The sequence below is a fragment of the Panthera tigris genome, chromosome A3, assembly GCF_018350195.1.
Source record: "Panthera tigris isolate Pti1 chromosome A3, P.tigris_Pti1_mat1.1, whole genome shotgun sequence".
Taxonomy (NCBI): domain Eukaryota; kingdom Metazoa; phylum Chordata; class Mammalia; order Carnivora; family Felidae; genus Panthera; species Panthera tigris.
In genome coordinates, this window is record NC_056662.1 from 25,058,060 (window position 1) to 25,080,263 (window position 22,204).

At 42.7% G+C, this 22,204-nt stretch overlaps 1 protein-coding gene across 2 annotated transcripts in view; it reads right to left on the reverse strand.

Moving 5' to 3' along the window:
- CHMP4B (charged multivesicular body protein 4B) overlaps positions 1–22,204 on the reverse strand; it is a 53,147-nt gene that overhangs the window by 2,912 nt on the left and 28,031 nt on the right. For both annotated transcript variants that reach the window (XM_007073679.2, XM_042980589.1), the window contains exon 2: positions 1,931–2,108. In XM_007073679.2, the coding sequence (XP_007073741.2) occupies positions 1,931–2,108 (178 nt within the window). The remainder of the gene's footprint in view (positions 1–1,930; positions 2,109–22,204) is intronic.

The window sequence follows — 22,204 nt, forward strand, 5'->3', positions numbered from 1 at the left end:
GTGAAGAGGGCCTACGAGGCAGGAAGAGAAACCCCACTCCACACAATCTGCTTCCTAGTGCTACTCTCTATACCCACTATAATTACTCCCTGTGAAGAATTACTTTTTTGTCTTTATTGTCTTCCTCCCCCTTTTAAAACAGAGAAGCACAGAATCAAGAGGATGGAAGTATTCTTAGACATCATCTACTCCCAACACCCTAAGGAAATAAGGCTTAGCAAAGTTAGATGCCACATTCATGATCTCTCATGTAAGCTAGTAATAAACATGTCAAATGAGACTACAGGACTTTAACTCCTGGGCCAGTAAGCTCTTCTTCAAGCTCAAGGGCAACTCTAACACCGCACAGGGGGAGATAAAATCACAAATCATAAAATATAGCTGTGCCACTTGACAGTTCTCAAATCCACTTATGAGCCTCCACCAGGCTCCAAAAGAAAGGCAAACATATAGAATTATTTTCTATATACTATCAATCTTATAAATAATCAATATAATAAACACACACATATTTCAAAGTATACATAGTGGTTCACTGAGACGTGCTCTCTGCTGGGCATCTTGGAGAACATAGAAATTTTTTTTAATATTTTATTTATTTTTGAGAGAGAGACAGAGCATGAGTTGGGGAGGGGCAGAGAGAGAGGAAGACACAGAATCCAAAGTAGGCTCCAGGCTCTGAGCTGTCAGCACAGAGCCTGATGTGGGGCTTGAACTCACAAACCATGAGATCATGACCTGAGCCAAAGTCAAACGCTTAATTGACTGAGCCACCCAGGTGCCCCAATACTTCACTTATTTAAAGGCTACTTTTCCTGCAACCCCACATTTCTAGAGCAGAGATCAGCAGACTTTTTCCATAAAGGACCAAAGAGCAAGTATCTCAGAATTTGTGGGCCATACAAACTCTGTCACAAACCTGCTGTATACCACAAAAGCAGCCAAATAGACAGTATGTAACTTAATGGGCACAACTGTGTTCCAATAAAACTTTATTTACTAAAATAGGTGGCAGGCCCATAGGAGGCATCTTGCCAAACCCTGTTCTAGAACATGGCTAAGTACCCCAAGGAAGTAAAAAAGGGCTTCAAGTACCCAAATATATGATCCAAGTCCAAGCACTGCAACAAATGCAGAATTTTGTTCATGGGAGAGGCTCTCATTTGGAGTCTAGTGTTACTCTGGCCTTTAATTACAACTATAACAAGGGTGGCTATCTAGTTTCTTAGGCCACTGTATGTGAGAAGTAGCCACATAAGGGAAGGATTGCTGAGGTCAAGAACATCGTTTTTACAGATATATGTTTTAAAGTAATCTCTAGACCTAACATGGGGCTCAAGCTCACAACCCAGAGATCAAGAGTTGCATGCTCTACTGAGCCAGTCAGGCGCCCCAAGAACATTGTTAATATGACAGCCAAAGACAGAGCAAGGGGGGGAGCCAGAAAATTCCATCAAAAGCAGATGTAAAAACAGAGAGATCCAAAGTCCTCAGAAGCACCAATCTTTTCAGGATCCCTACAGCATCAGGAAAAAGCCCTGGACAGTGATTCTAATCCCAGTTCTATCCAAGCTCACATATAACCCGGGGCAAGTCACTTCCCCTCTCTGGGACACAGCGTCCCCCTTGATAATCAGAGGCCTGGGCAAGAGGACTTTCTAAGGACCTTTCCAGCAAGAAACTCTGCTCATCACAGTTAACTCTGAATTACTCAGAAATACAGTTTCATTCCATGTGATCTGCTTCTATAGGCAACAGGATACAGGATCCATTTTAGGAGTTCCAAAAAAGAATGCAAATTAATACAAATTCAGATGTTTGAATAGGTAAGTCAAGGGGTTGCCTAAGGCCTTGTCCTGGGATTGAGGCATTCCAGGGCCAGCACTGCCCTGCCACACGGTGCCCACCCCACCAGTGGGTGACCACGTACATGTTGTCATGCGCAGCCTTCATGGCCTTGGCAGCATAGCCCATGTTCTTGAGCACCTCCGTGTTGGTATTGGCGTTCTCCAGGGCCTCTCGCTGAAACTCAATGGTTGATAGTGTGCCGTCGATCTGCGCCAGCTGCTTTTCGTACCTCTTCTTGCGCTTCAGTGCCTGGAGGGCAGCTGCGTGGGGGTAGAAAATAGGGTTTCAGAGAGCCCAGATCAGAATATCTTCGAGTTCACTTGAGTCTTCTCCCTAATTATAGTAGACGCACCTCAGTTGCTGCTTTCACTATAACACAGGGTTAATAATCTCTTCTATGCAAAGAGCACATTCAATTTTCTAAAAAAACTATACAAAATTCATATACTTCAAAATGCAGCAAAGCACACAAGCAAAAGTTCACACTGTGTAACCACACCCCACAAATCAAAGAATGGAGAGGCACCCAGATGGAGGCTGCGTTTTGAGGCCATACTGCCTTAGGTTCAAACCCCAGCTCACAGACTTAGGTGAGCTACTGTGCCTCCCTGATAGGTTCACTGTGAGGAGTAAATGAGATAATATATGTAAACACTAGCACAACATTAAACAGAGCGGACACCCAGAAAACAGCACCTCTAATTATTATAAAGCAGCTTTTAAAGTATCATTTTATGCTAACTAAATTATAAAAACAATAAATAATTACTATACTAAATACTGGACCAGTTGGGGTTAAAATGCTCTCTCACCCATAGCTGACAACTGTAAATTGATACACTGCTTCTGAAAAGCAACATGGCAACATATAGCAATAGCCATAATGATGTTCCTGCCTTATGACCCAGTAATTTCCTTCTGGAAATGTATTCAACAAAAGCAAAAATCCTCATGCCTAAAGATGGTTACTATAGCATTTTCTATCACAGAAAACAAAACACAACTAAAATAAAGACAGAACTCCCTATCAGGGACAAATCTAGAGTCTGACCATTTGGTCAAGTCCATGTCATCATCTGTCTATGCCTCCTGGCATGTCTATGCTTCTGTCTACGCATCTGTCTATGCTTCCTGGATCATTGGTTCCTGGATCCAGTCAGGGTAAGCAATTTGACCAGGTGCATTTGCGGCAGAGCAAGAGCCAAAAGCACATCTCCCTACTCTCAACCCGGGCTTTGTTCCCCTTACTGTCTCCCCGCTTTCCACCAGAAAGTATCTTTAGTATACATCTTAGATGGTTATCAAAGCCAGAAAGAAGGCTCAACCACAGACTTAAACATAAGAAATGGGCTGGGTCCGGGAAGCTGCCCAGCCCTACCTTGGCCTGGACAGCGCTAGCCTTAGACACATATGGACACACATATTATGCACCCACACACACACTCCGCATGTCCCTGAGTTCCAGACCACAGCCATCTCTGGTGGGCTCTCAGAGACATGCAACTGCCCTCCCTACAGGGCTGTGGTTTCTATACATGTCACATGAATAGGTTCCATGCTCCTTTCACTCATGCTCCCTGTTAGCCTAGGATTACATCCTTAAAACCATTTGCCAAGGGAAAATGGCCTTGGCCTGCACATAAGCAGTCCACATTTCCTCTAAAAGCAGCAAACAAAACCACCAGGAAAATTCCTCCAGCCAAAGCATAAAGCAGGCTAATGAAAAACGGCAAAAAATCTAAAGAACAATGAAATGTGCCTACTTAAAAGCTGACAAATGGGGCGCCTGGGTGGCTCAGTCGTTTAAACGTCTGACTTCAGCTCAGGTCATGATCTCACGGTTCATGAGTTTGAGCCCTGTGTCGGGGTCTGTGCTGACAGCTCAGAGCCTGGAGCCTGCTTTGGATTCTGTGTCTCCCTCTCTCTCTGCCCCTCCCCCATGTGCGCGCCCTCCCTCTCAAAAATAAACATTAAAAAAAAAAAATGCTGACAAGCCATTCAACCTATTTCCCTTGATTCCTGTGTGAATGGCCTATGACATCAAGTCATACCCAGGTGTCCCCAAGACTCCTCTGAATGAACCCCTTCAGCTGCTAATACTAAGTCATACATGCTATAAAAGTACCTCACAAAACGGCAACTCTTTAAGGTAGAAATGTCCACCCTCTGGGGCACCTGGGTGGCTCAGTGGATTGAGCGTCCAACTTTGGCTCAGGGCTCAGGTCATGATCTTGCAGTTTGTGAGTTCAAGCTCCACGTCAGGCTCTGCGCTGAGCCGTCAGCACAGAGCCTGGAGCCTGCTTCAGTTTCTGTCTCCCCTTCTCTCTATCCCTCCCATGCTCATGCTCTGTCTCTCTCTGTTTCTCAATAATAAATAAACGTTAAAAAAAAAAATTTAAAAAAAAAAAAAAAAGACCACCCTTTTTAGCTGACGAGGAAACTAAGGTTCAAACTCAGGTTACCTGGTAGTAAGTGACATAAGAGATTAAGTCAAGTGCGGAACTCCAAAGTCCATGCTTTGCCATTCTGTTGCACCTCGCATTTAATGAAAAAGGTAGGATCCTGCCCTGGAGGAGTCATCTAGTCCGGCAAAGAATGTCAAGGAGACCGTGGAAACACAGAAGAGGGAGTGCAAATCCAACCACATCATTCCTTTGCTTAAAAACCCTCATCTAGGGGCGCCTGGGTGGCGCAGTCGGTTAAGCATCCGACTTCAGCCAGGTCACGATCTCGTGGTCCGTGAGTTTGAGCCCTGCGTCAGGCTCTGGGCTGATGGCTCGGAGCCTGGAGCCTGTTTCCGATTCTGTGTCTCCCTCTCTCTCTGCCCCTCCCCCGTTCATGCTCTGTCTCTCTCTGTCCCAAAAATAAATAAAAAACGTTGAAAAAAAAATTAAAAAAAACAAAACAAAACAAAAAAACCCTCATCTACCTGTACCCAGAAGACAAAGCCTCCATGTGATTTAATTTAGCCGGTAAGATCCTGCAAGGGACTGGGGCTCTCACCACAGGTCAGGTTCTGGGAGCCCTTTGCCAATGAACATCACGACAGAGGGAAGATCTCCTGGTATGTAAGTGCTCAGGGCCCGGAGCTGTTTCCTTGTGTTTTCTTTAGTGCCATGCTGCCTTTCCACAGAAACTCAGACACATTCTAATCAACAAATGATTCTCAAACCTTCTGAGACCACAGATGCCTCTTTCCCAGGTCCACCTCAGCCATCCCCATCACCCACGGAATACCCCAGCCTATAAAAACTTGTCTGCCATGTTCATGAGTAAAGTGAACAAGGTTGTCTGACTGGCTGCTGTGTGGTAAGTAAACAAGATGGTTGTGGCAGTCCTGGCCACCTTCTTACTTAACAAAGAGATTGGAGCTGAGAAAGGTGAAGCGACTCATCCAAGTCACACTGCTATTTTGTGTGGAGGGGAGGGTTCAACCACTGGTCTGCATAAACCCCAAGGCCTCTGCTCTTCCCACACAGGCTCAGAATGATGGCAAGTGACACTGGGACAGTTCTTAAGCATGAACAATGAGATGACACATCTGCCTTGCTTTTCGGTGCCCTGAGTATAGCAGAGGCCTTGATTTTATACAGTCAGCTACATTCTGATTTTTTTGTTTTGTTTTCAGTTTAAAAACAAATTTCTTCTTCTTTTTCTTCTTCTTTTTTTTTTTTTTTTAATGAACTCTTGTATTGAGGGCTGACTTTCAACAGATGGCAGTGAGGGAGCTGTTCTGCTACATACAAAACCCCAACCCAGAAAGAAGCAGGTCGTCCATGAATGGTTTAGCACCAACTTCCCCATACATTCTGATTTTTTTTTAAATTTTTTACGTTTATTTATTTTTGAGAGACAGAGCATGAGCAGTGGAGGAGCAGAGAGAGGGAGACACAGAATCCGAAGCAGGCTCCAGGCTCTGAGCTGTCAGCACAGAGCCTGATGCTGGGCTCAAATCCACAAACTGTGAGATTGTGACTGAGCCGAAGTTGGACACTTAATTAACCAACTGAGCCACCCAGGCGCCCCACATTCTGATTTTTAAAATCAAAGTTATTCTTTCCCTATTAACATCACAGATTTAGAACTGCTTTAACTTTTTTTCTACTAGATTTTCAATTGGCAGTGACTCCTTACATGCTAATCTTACATTTCTCTGATCTCCACCCTACTTCTAAACTTCTCTAAGCGATAAATGATATGGAAGCAAATACCCAAACATACCAGGGAGGTAAGCAAGGGTCCCCCATGAATGAAATGTTTATATTTTTCATGTTTACAGACCAGCACAGTGGCTAGTACATAGTAAGTGCTTCATACGTATTAAATCGAATCTCTAATTTCATCTGTATTTAAATTTTTCATATATTTTATGCAAGGTTCTTCATGTGTGATGCACCCACATTTTATCACTTGTGTACTTCTGACTCAAAGGAGAAATGATAACATCTCATCGAAACACTGGCTAAAATGACCATTTGGCAGGATTCTTTCCCTGCATTCCTCCTGCAGGAACTTCTATAATCACATGCCCTACCCTCTCTTCTCACTGAAAAGTGTGTCCTGAGACTGGAAAAAAGGCCTGAGCAGAGCCTTGTTCTCCAGGGTTCCCATTCTGCCTGCAGGGTTCACACAGTCTCTTCCTCTCCATGTAGCAAACTCTCCAGGATGGTGTCTGGCAGGACATTTGATTTATCTATCCCAATCTAATCCTGTGTGTACCTCTCAACCAGTTAAAAATTTCAAAGAGAAGGGGTACTTAATTCATTTTCTCCCTTCATACATGGTTCATGAGTAAAGTAATCTTGAAATTAGACATGGGGTCACCATTTGGGCTACAAGATATATAAACATAAATATTCACAGCACTTAAACTACTCTGTTATCTTAGAAACAGTGTGGCACAGTGGTGAAGTATAACTTAGGCCAAATTAAAGGAGCAAAGTGCCACTTTTCCTGCATAGTTACACTTAAAAGTAAAATATCATCCATCCCAACCTTATTTCTGACCACAGAAACTTAGTTCTTTTTTCTCCTTTTTTCCCAAATGTTTATTTACTTGGAGAGAGAGAGAGAAAGAGTGTGTGCCTGCATGAGCAGGTGAGGGGCAGAGAGAGAGAATCCCAAACGTGCTCCACAATGTCAGCACAGAGCCCAATGTGGGGCTCGATCTCACGAACAGTGAGATCATGACCTGAGCCAAAACCAGGAATTGGAGGCTTAACCAACTGAGCCACCCAGGTGCCCCCAGAAATTTACTTCCATAAGTAGCCAAAGTTTAAAGGGCCAAACACAATGTTTTACATAAATATATGCTGACTCTTAATGTCTTACTTTATATGTCTCTAAATTCCTAACGGTTGGGTTAAAAAACAAAAACAAAAACAGTACTGGGTTCTCATTACAAGAAAAAACAAACAACTGTGTGAGGTGATGGATATTAAACTTACCGTGGTAACCATTTCACAATACACACATACATCAAATCATTATGTTGTATACCTAAAACTGATACAATGTTAAGTCAATTATATCTCAATAAAATGGGGGGTAAAGGGAAAAAAAAGTACTGGGTTAACAAGGAGTTTATCTAAACCAAATAAAGAGGTGTCCAAAGAAATCCCTTTTCTGCCAAAGAACCCTAGCGTCATTCATAAGCACAGCAGCTTTAACGACTAAAGTCTAGGGGCACCTGACTGGCTCAGTTGGTGGAGAATGTGACTCTTGATCTCAAGATCGTGAGTTCAAGCCCCACAATGGATGTGGAGCCTACTTAAAATAAAACAAAATTTTAAGAACAACACAACAAACAACTAAAATCTAACTCAGGCCAATAGAAGTTAAAGAGGTTGCTTTTAGATGGAAAAAAATAGTCCTTGGAATCTCCATATTTAATTATGCCTTTGCCGGTTCCAAGAGAGTAATTACAGCAGCAATTACAGAATCTAATAACCAGCTTTATTGGCTCTGAAAGCTGAAGCAAAAACAACCCCAACCATGTTGAAATAAACATTGGTCTCCAGACAGTTGCTTCATTAGACACTCTAAACAGCTATTTGGAGGAAAAATACAGAAGAGATACCCTATGAAAGAGAGCAGTTGAAAATGCATTCACCCAGGACTGGAAACTCCTTCTGTAAGGCACCTGCTAGTGACAGTACAGAAACCATTTTCGGAGAACACATCAATTCAATACAACTAGATAGGATGCTCCTTTCTCTTAGGCAAAGGCAGATCTGACTTCTCTTTGAAGAGTTGCTAAGGAGGGCAAGTTTGCCTGTTCTGATCTGGGGGCATTCAATATAGGGGCCATGAGCCCAGAGCATCTCTACAGATGCTAAAAAGTCGTAACTGTATGCTTAGTGACTAATACAGAGAGATTTAGGCAATGGCTGGAAGGAGGGCCTACTAATAACCTCTCACTGAATGAATGAATGATGGTGTCTACAGTCCTTTCAAAGACCCAAGATTCCACATCTGAATTCATCAAGCAAAAGATACACGGACTAGGAGGGAAGGAGGAGAGTGCAGTTCCTTTCCCACTCTCAGCATGAACTACACAGCAAACACAAACATACTCCAGAGGACGCCTACACACAGATGCAACACTAAGTGGGAATTCTGAAGAACACTCAGCAGTCTGATCATGGCAGGGCTACTGGCAGGCAGGCAGCTAAGTGAAGCTGAGGGAGCCCTGCTTTGCCTGCCTCCAGCCATCATTCAGATGCTCCCTGCTCATCATGCCCATGAGTAAAGCCTCAGTTGTTCAGGATACCCTCAGCCAAGAAAACCACATCTGGCCTTTAAGCCACTAGTCACGGCTGGGGTTACCTGTCATCTACCCTGTGTATGTGGGCAAGAAAAGACCCAAAGTCAAAACAACCCAGTTGATCACCAATGTCAAAGAAAGCCATCCTCCTGCAGGGATGGTTATTAGTAAGCATCCCGCACCCCATGGCATCAGATGTCCCACCAGACCCGACCAAATGAGTTCCAACTTTGGCATCAAAAGGAGGAAGGCTGCATGCTTGAAGAACTCACAGAAATACTTATGTCCAACCTGTCTCATTAGAGAACTGAGAAAAAATGATGCCCAGAAAAGGTGACACAGCTTGTCAGGATCATATAGGGAATTAAAGAAAGAACCAGAACCCAGGTCTGCAGCCAGGGCTCTTTCTACCACCTTGACTCTCTTATCTCCAAATCAAGTTGCTACAAGTAAACCAGCAGTTTCCCCACCATAAGGAAAACAATCTCCTAATGGTCTTCCATCCAATTTCCAAATTCTGCCCTTTGCAAACCTCATTTAAAAGCTCATGCTGGGGGCACCTGCCTGGCTCAGTCGGTAGAGCACACAACTCGATCTTGGGGTTGTGAGTGTGAACACATCTCGGGTGTAGAGATTAAAAATAAAATCTTGAAAAATAAATAAAGCTACCAATATTCTCTCCTAAGTCCTCAGTTAGAAGAAAAAGAAAAATTAATGGAAAAAAGGTGTAACATCTTCCTGGTTCCATAATATTTTCCCTACATGGATGCTGTGGATCCTGTCCACAGCTGCAGAAAAAGGGGCCTGGATGGGCTCTCATTTCTCTACCCTGTATAGAAGTGGCAGGAATAGCAATAGCCTGGGTCTACAGGGGCTACAGAAAGGTCTCAGAAACCCAAATGTGCCTTTAAGCCCAAACAGAGGCTGTTTTGTGTTCGTCATCATCACTCAATATCTCAGGCTCACCTGTGAAAAAGAGGGTCTCATCCTGCAAAAACCTTGGAATGTTGTATTTATTAAGCCCACACAGCTAGAGTACAGGCGAGAGGTACAGGCAGCATTTTTCAGAGCAGCCTCCTTCTCTGTGATGTATCTCTCCGTTCCCCTAATTTGCTCTCCGTGGCTTGGAGCTAATGCACTCCATTTAGAGATGGTAAAATAAGTACTTGTGTATGACCAGGAAAGTGGAGTCTGAAACCCTGCTGACTTCATCAGCAAACACACAGGGAGTACAGTACTCACTGCAAGGAAAAATCCTAGAGAGACAGAGAGAAGCCCCTTATCTGCTTAACGGGACAAAGATGAAAGAAATAAGTCCCCCAATCAACAATCTAACAGAGTATCAAATTGTTCCAAATCATTTAAACAGCACATAGAAAATATGTTCTGCAAAAGTCAGATAAAGGCAGGATAAGACACCTTCAAACAAGCTCAGGAAATGCTGGGTCATGTCAAGTTAACATGGTCATTTAGAGCGTCTAGCAGTTCAGCTGTGAGTTTCAGTTCCATTATCAAGTAAACTCTGAGCAAATTACTGAATTTCACTAATCCTCAGATAATAATATTCATCTCATAGAATCACTGTGAGGATTAAAATGAGATATGTTTGTGAAGCACCTGGCACAGGGCCAGACATGCCAAGTGCTTAATAAGTGGTCATTGGTATTATTCTTAACTGCAGGAATTCTCAGAGCCTGTTTTAACAGAAAGAGAACCACCACGATCACCACCTACTCCCCCCCTCCAAAAAAAAGGATAGCTTGGGGGAAAAAAAATTTAAAACCACCTTGATTACTTAGCCAACATAAGCTTCATCATCCTTGGTCCTGGTTGATGTGTAGTGGCAAGGGGCACAAAGAAAAGACTGTGAGGCTTGGTGGCAGAATCCTGGCTCTGACGCTGGACTGCGGTAAGTAATTTCACCTCTTCATCAAATGGAAAATGGATAACACTACCCCAAAGATGAATGAGAAAGATAATCTCTCTGAAAATACTCAATAAATGCGAGCATTCTCCATCTTGCTCATTTCTTTAAATTTCTGCCTCTCTCTCCTTGCCTATGCCTGACATTCTCTCGGGGGAATCTCTGTGTCTTCTTTTCTCTATCCTGTTCCTCCCCTTAGCCCAGTGCGTCTCTCCAAGAAAGGGTTGCAGCTGTGGATCAGTGAGCAAAATATAATAGAGAACAGCAGCTAACATTTATAAGTGGCTTCCTGGGTGCCAGGCACCATGACTGTGTGCTTTACATGTTCACTGGATCCTCCCAAGAACCCTATAAAGTAGGTACTGTTATTGCCCCATTGACCGATATGAAAATTGATGCTCAAAGAGTTTAACACCTGCCCAAGTCATATGGTTACACAGTGAGAGGCCTGAGATCAATGCCAGGCTGCCTATCTGCAAAGAGTGTGTTCTTACTCCATGGAGAACATCTATCTACCCTGCACTGAGAAGGCAGGTGGCCTGCTTTTGCCTGAGCCTGGGGATCTGAGAGCCTCCTGTGCCTTTCCCACACAACAGATTCCACAAGCTAGTAGCCTGGCACCAAAGGCATCCAGAGGCAGCTCAGTCTGCCCAGAAACACTTGACTAATTGGTAATCCACGAGGGTAGGCAGTAAAAGCCTTTGGCTGAAAAGACAATTTTTTTTTTCCTACTGGATTTTAAATTGGTTAAAGGCACATGTGCTAAAGTCCAACCATTTTATTAGCTCCTCTGCATTTAGGTTGGCAATTCTACATAAATGGGGAGATTGTAATGAGTGGTTTTCTGTTTTAAAGAATATCTGCTTCGGGGTGCCTGGGTGGCTCAGTTGATTGAGCGTCTGACTTCGGCTTAGGTCATGATCTCACATTTTATGAGTTTGAGCCCCACATCAGGCTCTCTTGCAACATGGAGCCTGCTTTGGATCCTCTGTCTCCCTCTATCTCTGCCCCTCCCTTACTCACATGTGCTCTCTCTCTCTCTCTCTCTCTCAAAAATAAACATTAAAAAAAAAAAAAAAAGAATATCTTTTCCCTCATGCCTGCCCTGTGTCTTCCCTAGACCACATGCTCCTAAAGAGTGGAACCTACACTTCTGTGCCCCTAATAGCACTGACACAAGGAAAAGAGATGGGGGTACTTCATAATGCCCAACTTTGCCCTGTCATTTCTTCTGAGGCCAGTGGGCTCTGCCCTCTGTCCTCTCACCCCATAATATCCTCTAGATCTTTTCCCCAGAACCTAAAATGACCTTCCCTCTATATTCTAGAAGACCCAGGGACCATAGCTATAAGAACTTGGTAAAGTTTCTCAAACTTCTGTCACTTGCTTATGTTTTTTTTCCTGTATTAACTCCCAGTGGAGTGCCTAGAACTTTATTTGTATTTATTTTATTTTTTAAACTAATTTCTTTTTTTAATTTTTTAAAACGTGTATTTATATTTGAGAGACAGAGAGAAACAGAGCATGAGCAGGGGAGGGGCAGTAATTTCTATACCCAACATGGGGCTCAAACTCACAACCCCAAGGCACCCCATGATGCTTAGAACTTTAAATTTTTCTCTTTTTTTTATGTTTATTTATTTTTGAGAGGCAGAGTGTGAGCGGGGGAGGGGCAGAGAGAGAGGGAGACACAGAATCCAAAGCAGGCTCCAGGCTCTGAGCTGTCAGCACAGAGCCCGACACAGGGCTCAAACCCATGAACCGTGAGATCATGACCTGAGCTGAAGTCGGCCGCTTAACCAACTGAGCCACCTAGGCGCCCCAATGCCTAGAAATTTAAAACCAGAGTCCAGGGGCCTGTTTAAGTGACAGTGAGCCTAGGACCTCCCCTTGTGACTACATCTGAGGGGAAGTAGCAAAGACTGAGAGTAAGCAATAGACTGTTCCAGACTAGGTCAGTGGGAGTGGCCTAGGCCATAAGCAAGAAGAAAAGATGGCCAAGGGAAGTCCACCCAGGGTAGCAGTGCAAAGGCCTGTGAGGCTGCTCCCTTTCGTTCCAAAAAGGGCAGCTGATGGCTTTTCAGGGTTCTGCTGCAGCTGGGTTCAATTCAGGCAGGAAGAAGCCCCATTTCAGTTCCCAGACACAGCAAACATCCAGAGAGTAACTCTTGTGACAAGGGTAACTCAGGGCCAGATGGGGGTACTAGGATCCCAGGAAGGAAAGTGATCTGCCTTTAGTTATTGAGGGCCACAGTCAGACAGCCTGTGCTTTGGGATCCTAGGTCAAGGTTCTTTTCTGTATGCTGGTCAGGGCACAGAATTTTATTTAAGCAGCTGTCAGAAATGGAAACTGAGTACCCATGCAGCCCACAGATATGTCTTAGTTGTCCCATGTCTTAATACATAAATTTGAATGTTACATATTTCACACAAATATCCAGATTTTTGGCTTCCTTTCGATACTGCAATTTTTCTGGCAACAATCCAACATAACTAAGTAGCAGCTATCCTTTTAGAAAGGGCACACACTCTCTAGTTCACCTCAGTGCCCACCACTTTCCACTAACATATACGTGGCCATGTTATTCATACACATGTCCTGACTACCCCACAACACTAGACATTCATCTTAGGTCTGGAGTAAACGGTTACGAGTTATCTGGAACAATCCCTTACCTTCAGGCAGTTAAGGTTATTCCTAATCTAAAGACAGGCAACCAAAGGTTCAACAACTTGTCCAAAGTCACAAAGTTAGAGGTAATGGCTAAGAAGAATCCAAGCCAGGTACCCTGTCCCCTGGGACAGTGCTCCTTCCACTACTCTTGAGAAGACTTATGTCTAGACAGAACCTGGAACATGGGTCCTGTGATCATGGATCTAGCTTCTAGATCTAAATCTGCCATGATCAAATTACGTCCCTGAGCAATGCCCCTTTTAGGGCTCAGACTCTTCATCAAGGACATAAGAAGGATGGATTAAATGCTTCTTCTAAGGTGTTCCTCCAGCTCTAACAATATATGAACCTATATAGTTCTGAAATTTCTAGTAATTGATTAAAACAAATACAAAGGTTTCTTCTGATTGACCCTGTGTGATCTTGAAACTGTAATTAACATCAATATTCTCCATTTCCTGAGTATTTTGCATAATGAAGTTTTCTCTGTCCAATAAAATTAGCAGTATTTCTTTCAACTGGTTTCACAAACTGTGCTAGAAAAATCAGAGACTCCTTCTGGCATCTGAACTCAGCTGCTCCAGCTGGGGAGAGGAAGTCAGCATTCGTATTCAACAACTAGCCACAAATGTCATTCATACACATCATCCAGGAAGAAGAGGTAATTACAGTTAGAATGTAAAGCCAGAAGCCCTCACTCTCCATTTCTTTGTAAGTTCTGGCACTACTGACTTCCTCTCTCTGAAATGGCTCTCTCCTGTCAGTCTTAGAAGATACCCTAGAGGGGCACCTGAGTGACTCAGTCAGTTAAGCGTCTGACTCTTGATTTTGGCTCAGGTCATGATCCCATGGGTCATGAGTTCAAGCCCCATGTTGGGCTCTGTGATGACAGTGTGAAGCCTGCTTGAGATTCTCTCTCTCTTCCTTTTCTCTCTGCCCCTTAATCCTCTCTCTCTCAAAATAAATATAAATAAACTTAAAAAAAAAAAAAGATACCCTAGAGGGTCTCTGGTTCCCATAATCATTTATTCTTGGGTTTTTCTGGATCCTTTCTCTCCTCTTCTCAATTCCAAATGGGTGGATGGACCTCGAACCTTGATCCTGAGTTCTTTATACACATACCTGAGCTAACACCTGTTCGCAGCCTTGTATTTTATTCCTTCATTTAATCCTCACAATAAGGAATTAGTCTTAGTCCATTTATAGATAAGGAGATTTAAGCTGGAGAGATTAAGTAACTTGTTAACCTCTCAATGCTTGTGAATAACTGGCAGAGTCAGGATCCAAATCCATATTCCTTCTGCTTCCAGCCAAGATAAAATGGTAGGGACTACCTAAAACTTAACCTCCTACTTAAGAAAAATGAAATGATTTTCAAGACACAGGGTATCAGGTAAAAAAAGGTCAGTGATCCCTGAGATGGGAAATAAACTAGGTGACAACTCCCCTAGTTTATTGCTTTGAGAGTTTCCTAGGCCTCTGTGCAGGGAGAGAAACCAGGCAGAGTCTGGCAGGCTTCCAGACTTGACAAGATAGAGCTAAGAGTCTAGAAAGACCAAAGTGGCTAGAGTTCACAGGAGACACAGTACCAGAGAAGACAAAGCTGGAAGGGGGAGAGAGGGGAGAAGGGAGAGAGAAAGAGAACACAAAAAAAACCACAAACTCTTGGAGATCTGTAGAGAGCCCTCTCAAGTATTCAGCAAAATACTGATCAGTGATCAGGGAAAGAACCACTCAAAAGGATTAGAGAGAACAGTATCAGGTGCTCACATGGGGCTGGTTACAGTACCTGCTCCTCAGCCGTACTGGAAAACCTCACAATTCATGGGGCTTTGGGTAGAGTATTCAGGAAGGTCTTGTCTTGGGGCTCCTGGGTGGCTCAGCTGGTTAAGCTTCTGACTCTTGACTTCGGCTCAGGTAATGATCTCAAGGCTCATGAGTTTGAGTCTCACGTTGGGCTCCACACTGACAGTGCATAACCTGTCTAGGATTCTCTCTCTCCCCCTCTGTCTGCCCCTCCCCCGCTCCCTCTTTCTCGCTCTCTCTCTCAAAATAAATAAACTTTAAAAAAAGAAAAAATATGGGGCGCATGGGTGGCTCAGTTGGTTAAGCATCCAACTTCAGCTCAGGTCATGATCTCGTGGTTTGTGGGTTCGAGTCCCACATAGGGCTCTGTGCTGACAGCTCAGAGCCTAGAACCTGCTTCAGATTCTGTGTCTTCCTCAATCTCTCTCTGCCCCTCCCCTGCTTGTGCTCTCTCTTTCAAAAATAAATAAATAAACATTTAAGAAAGAAAAAAAGAAGAAGAAGGGTCTGTCTTGTCTGAGTGGTGGGAAATAAATAGCCCTGCTTTGGTCCCACCAAATAAATTTTAAAAGCAAGACCCAAAAACACAAATTGTTACCAACAAAATGAACTATGCCCAAACAAAGCTTAAGAATATTTACAGTGTGGTGCCTGGGTGGCTCAGTCAGTTGAGCATCCTACTTCGGCTCAGGTCATGATCTCATGGTTCCTGGGTTCGAGCCCCATGTCAGGCTCTGCACTGACAGTGCAGACGGAGCCTGCTTGGGATTCTCTCTCCCTCTCTTTCTCTTTGCCCCTCCTCCACGCTCTCTCAAAAATAAACAAACATTAAAAGAAAAGAATCTCTTAAAAGGAAAGATATTTTTTTAAAAAAAGAATATTTATAGGAATACAGAAATATCCAATACCCAGTAAGGTAAAATTTCCATTTGACATCCGATAAAATTAGCCAGAAGGAAAATGATACCAGACGAAAATACAGCCCTATACAGAGGTATGAGGAGCACCAGAAAGAATAAATACATAAACATATACAGCTTTCTAATTAATTAATTTAAAAAGATTATATTAAGTAATCTCTACACCCAATGTGGGGCTCAAACCCACAACCCTGAGATCAGGAGTTGCACATTTCACTGACTGAGCCAGCCAGGAACCCCACTTTTTAATTATTTAAATCTCTTTAAACAGAAAAACCAATAATGTAGTGAGGGGTTTATAACATATGTAAAACATATGACAGCAGTAGCACATAAGCCTGGGGGAAGTGAGACTGTACCACTGTATGGTTCAGGTACTGTATGTAAGGCGATAGTATCACTTGAAAACAGAATATATAAGTCAAAGATGTATATTACAAACTCTAAAGTAAATATTAAAAATAACAAAGAATTACAGCTAATAAGCCAACAAAGGAGATAAATGGAATCAAGAGAAAAAAATGGTAGCAAAGAACAGATGAGACCAATTTTTAAAAAGAGCAAGATGACGGATTTATATTTAGCCATATCAATAATCACATAAAATGTAACCATCTAAATACCTCAATTAACAGGCAGAAGTTGGGGCACCTGGGTAGCTCAGTCAGCTGAGCATCAGACTCTTGATTTCAGCTCAGGTCATGATCCCAGGGTTTTGGGATTGAGCCCCATGTTGGGCTCCATGCTCAGTGTGAATTAGATTCTCTCTCTCCCTCTGCCCTTTCCCTCATTCTCTCTCTCTCTCTCTAAAATAAACAATGGGCGGTGGGGCAGTGGGCACCTGAGTGGCTCAGTCGACTGAGCATCTGACTTCAGCTCAAGTCATGATCTCATAGTTTATGAGTTGGAGCCCCACATCAGGTTCCCTGCTGTCAGCACAGAGCCCACTTCTAATCTTCTTGCCCTCCCCCACTCACACTCAAAAATAAACATTAAAAATAAATAAGTAAATTAAAAAAATTAAACAATAGGGTGCCTGGGTGGCTCAGTCAGTTAAGCACTGACTTCGGCTCAGGTCATGGTCTCACAGTTCATGGGTTTGAGACCTACGTTGGGCTGTTTGCTGTCAGCATAGAGCCTGCTTCAGATCCTATGTCTCACTGTCTCTCTGCCCCTCCCCTGCTTGTGCACGCACACATGCACACTCTCTCTCTCAAAAATAAGCATTTAAAAAATAAACAATAAAAAGAAGTTTAATGTAAAAAAAAAAAAGGCAGAAGTTATTGATTAGATTAAAATCCAACTACATGCTGCCAACAAAAAACACACTTCCAAACATCAAGACAAATAAGTTAAAAGTAAAAGGATGGATCCCCAAAAAACTAAAAATAGAACTACTCTACAATCCAGCAACTGCACTACTAAGTATTTATCCAAGGGATACAGGTATGCTGTTTCAAGGGGCACATGTACCCCAATGTTTATAGCAGCACTATCGACAATAGCCAAAGTATGAAAAGAACCCAAATGTCCATCGATGGGTGAATGGATAAAGATGTGGTATATATATACAATGGAGTGTTACTTGGCAACCAAAAGGAATGAAATCTTGTCATTTGCAACAACATGGATGGAACTAGAGGGCATTACGCTAAGTGAAATTAGTCAGAAAAGGACAAATTTCATATGACCTCACTCATATGTGGAATTTAAGATACAAAACAGATGAACATAAGGGAAGGGAAGCAAAAATAATATAAAAACACGGAGGAGAACAAAACATAATAGACTCTTAAATATAGAGAACAGAGGGTTGCTGGAGGGGTTGTGGGTGGGGGATGGGCTAAATGGGCAAGGGGCATTAAGACACTTGTTGGGATGAGCTCTGGGTGTTATACGCAGGGAATGAATCACTGGATTCTGCTCCTGAAATCATTATTGCACTACATGTTACAATGTAACCAAGGTTACACTACACAAAAGAAGGCTGGAATGGATATATTAATTAATATACCAAAGTAGATTTCAGAGCAAAGAATATTACCAGGAACAAAGAAGGTCATCTCATAATCATAAAGAGTTCAATTACCAGAAGGATATAACAATTAGAAACATTTATAGACCTAATTATAGAATTTTAAAATACATGAAGCAAAAATGGATAGAATTACAAGGAGAAACAAATCCACAATTACAGTCAGATTTCAATACCCTTCTTTGACAACTGATAGAGTAGACAGGAAATCAGTGAGGATACAGAAGTCTCGAACAGCTCAAAATCAATAAACTTGACCTAACTGACATCTATAGAAAATTTCACCACCAACAGCAGAATACTCATTCTCTTCATGTGAACATGGAACATTTACCAACATGGACCTCATTCTGGGCCACAATACAAAGCTCAATAGATTTAAAAGGATTCAAGTCATAAAAAGTATGTTCTCTAACCATAATAAAATTAAATTAGAAGTCACAAACAGAAGATCTCAGGAAAATTCCCAAAATACTTGAAAACTAACATATTGCTAAATAACCCATAGGTCAAAAAAGAAATAGAAGGAGAAATTAGAAAGTATTTTGAGGGGTGCCTGGGTGGCTCAGTCAGTTAAGCTTCCATCTCTTGATTTTGGCTCAGGTCATGATCTCATGGTTCTTGGGCTTGAGCCTTGTGTTGGACTCTGTACTTACAGCACAGAACCTACTAGGGATTCTCTTTCTCTGCCTCTCCTTGGCTTGCATGTGCACGCTCTCTCTCAAAATAAATAAATAAAAATTTTTTAAAAAGTATTTTGAATGGAATGAAAATGAAAATATAACACATCAAGATTTGTGGGATGTCACTTAAAGCAATCCTTAGGGGAAATTTTATAACACTAAATGCTTATATTAGAAAAGAAGAAAGACCTCAAATCAGTGACCTCAGCTTCCACCTTAGAGAAACCAGAAAAAGAATAAAGCCTAAATTATGCAGAAGAAAGGAAATGAGGATCAAAATGAAAATCAATAAACTAGAAAACAGATGTATGTTAACTAGACTTATGGTGATCATTTTGCAATATATACATATCAAATCAAATATGTTGTATACTTGAAACTAATATTATGTCAATTATACCAATAAAGCATAACAAAATAAAAAATAAATAAAATAGAAAACAGAAACAATGAAATAAAAATAGAAATCAATGAAATAAAAATCTTGTTCTTGGGGCACCTGGGTGGCTCAGTCTGTTAAGTGCCCAACTTCAGCTCAGGTCATCAATTTGCAGCTTGTGAGTTCCAGCCCCTCACTGGGCTCTGTGCTGACAGCTCAGAGCCTGGGGCCTGCTTCGGATTATGTGTCTTCCTCCTCTCTACCCCTTCCCCACTCGTGCTCTGTCTCTCTCTCTCTCAAAAATAAATAAACCCTAAAAAACAAAACAACAACAACAAAAAAACCTGTCTCTTTGATCAATAAAATTGAACTTCTAGCCAGAATGATCAGGAAAAAAAAAGTTGCCAATGTCAGGAATGATGTGACATCACTACTGATTGCACAGATGCTAAAAGGGAAAGGGAATATTATGCACAACTTCATGCTTATAAATTTGAAAACTCAGATTGAAAAATTCCTTGAACAACCTAAATCCATGCTCCTTCTACTATCAGGAATTATACTTTGCTTGTAATACTTTGTTACCAGAAACAAAAAAAGATACAGCCCCAAAGCTGAAGGAGTTCACAAACCAGCAAAGAGATGGACAATGTGATATAATGACAGAGGTAAGCACAGGGCACTATGGTAGCCCAGGGGAGGGGAACCTAACCTTTGTAGTTACCACACACTTTAAAGGATGATAAGAAAGGGGCACCTGGCTGGCTCAGTCAGCAGAGCATCCGACTCTTGATCCCAGGGTCATGAGTTCAAGCTCCATGTTGGGTGTGAAGCCTACTTAAAAAAATAGATAAATAAAATAAAAAAAATAAAGGATGATAAAAGATAGGCAAGAGAAACATATCCCAGGCAGGAGGAACAGAAAGGCATTGGGGGGGAGGGGGAGGAGTAAGGAAAGATAAAAGCTCAAGAGAGAAACTCAAGAACAAACTTGTATGTCTTATTAAGGAGCTGCTAGACTTTATCCCAGGATTAGAGGGAAGCCATTGAAAGATTCTAAGCAGGGCAAGCATGTGATAAGATTTGCATTTCAGAAAGATCTCTCTGGCTGCTGTGAAGAGAAAGGACTGGTGACAACTGCAATAATCCAGAGAGTTTGGATTTCAAGGGCCTGAACTAAGGCCACAGTGGAGGGACTGACCAGGAGAAGATGAGAGGTATCAAGAGGGAAGACCTTGGCCTGTATCATCTGTTTGAATGTGTAGGGGAAGGAAGTGAGAAAATGCACAGTCAGGAAGAACCCCCAAGTTCTGGTTGGAGCAACAAGGTGGTGGAGATGCCATTTCTCAGAGAGACTAGTAACCGACTCAGGGGAGAAAAGACGAGGTGCCCCGAGAAGGCACTTTTAAAATTACATACCAGGGCGCCTGGGTGGCTCAGTCGGTTAAGTGTCAAACTCTTGATTTCAGCTCAGGTTCGTGGGTTTGAGCCCTGTGTCAGGCTCCATGTTGGCAGTGTGGGGCCTGCTTGGGATTCTTTCTCTTCTTCTCTCTGCCCCTCCCCTGCTCACTCTCTCTCACTCTCAAAAATAAATAAACTTAAAAGAATGTCAAAAGCTTTAAAAAATAAATAAAATAATGTATCACTTACATGACTATGTAATCAAAACAAACAAAAAAGTAACCTAAATAAAACAGCCAATTTCTGCCCCATCCCCAGACATGAAAAGACAGTTGTATCTTTTTTTTTTTTAATTTTTTTTTTTTTTTAAACGTTTATTTGTCTTTGAGACAGAGAGAAACAGAGCATGAACCGGGGAGGGGCAGAGAGAGAGGGAGACACAGAATTGGAAGCAGGCTCCAGGCTCTGAGCCATCAGCCCAGAGCCCGACGCGGGGCTCGAACTCACATACTGTGAGATCGTGACCTGAGCTGAAGTCGGAAGGCTTAACCGACTGAGCCACCCAGGCGCCCCTCTATTTTTTTATTAATTTTTTTTTTAATTTATGTTTATTCTTGAGAGAGAGAGACAGAACACAAGCAGGGGAGGGTCAGAGAGAGAGGGAGGGAGACACAGAATCTGAAGCAGGCTCCAGGCTCTGAGCTATCAAGCACAGAGCCCGACGTGGGCCTCGAACCCACAAACCATGAGATCATGACTTGAGCCAAAGTCAGATGCTTAACCAACTGAGCCACTTAGGTACCCTAAGACAGTTGTATTTAAAAGCATACATGTATTAAGAACAACTTAACTATGCCTGGCACTTGATCTGTGGCCTGGTCCCACGAGTGGAGTAAGGACACTGATCACACTCCTCCCACCCACCAGGTCTCAGGCTGTGTGCTCTTAGTCTGCCTTACTGGAGGTGATCAGGTTCTTGGCTGGGACATAGGAAAAGCAGAGCCTGCCCTTGGTTTCCGTTCCCAGGCTAGGATGAAATGTTTCTTTTCCAACTGGCTTTTCTTCCCCTGCTTCCAGCTGAATTCAAGCCAACAAAAGCCCCCTCTGCCTGAACAAGCAAGAAAGCACCCTGGCAACTGAGATGACAAGAGAGGTCTGGGGGTTGAAGTCGATTGTGGGGAAGTGGGGAGGGGGAAATGCCAGCAGAAAAGCACTACGAAGTATTTGTCCAAAGCAAAAAAAAAAAAGAGGGAAAACCAAACTAGTGTTTTCTCTCAGAATCGGAGAGGCATGATGAAGTGGGTAGAGACATATTACCCTCCTTGCCCAAATGGCAGCTTCCAAAGAATGGAGGGCAAGAGGAGCCACAGTAAGCTGGCGTCTTTCTGGGAAAGAAGGTTTTGCCTGGGTCCACAATAAATAGGGGCACGGAATCTCAGTGTCCTGGAACCCTAATGCATATCTCTATTTTCACACTTTAAGAATGGGAACTCTGGGAGGAAGGGACTTGTCTCTCTATCTCAGTATTCTCAGTACATAGTAGGTGTTCCGTGAGGGATGGTTGGCTGGACAAACACACTTCTGGAGAATAAGTCCAACCTTGTTTGCACAGAGGAGGAAACTAAGACCCAGGGAGGTATAAGCAGAGTGTGTATTCAGTGAACCCTGGTGGAAGGTGGTCCTAGGACCAGAACACAGGTCTCCAGTTCTTTCCCACATGCCCCCACAAGCCCTGTTGGGGCTGAGAAAGAATGAATGAGCAGGAGCA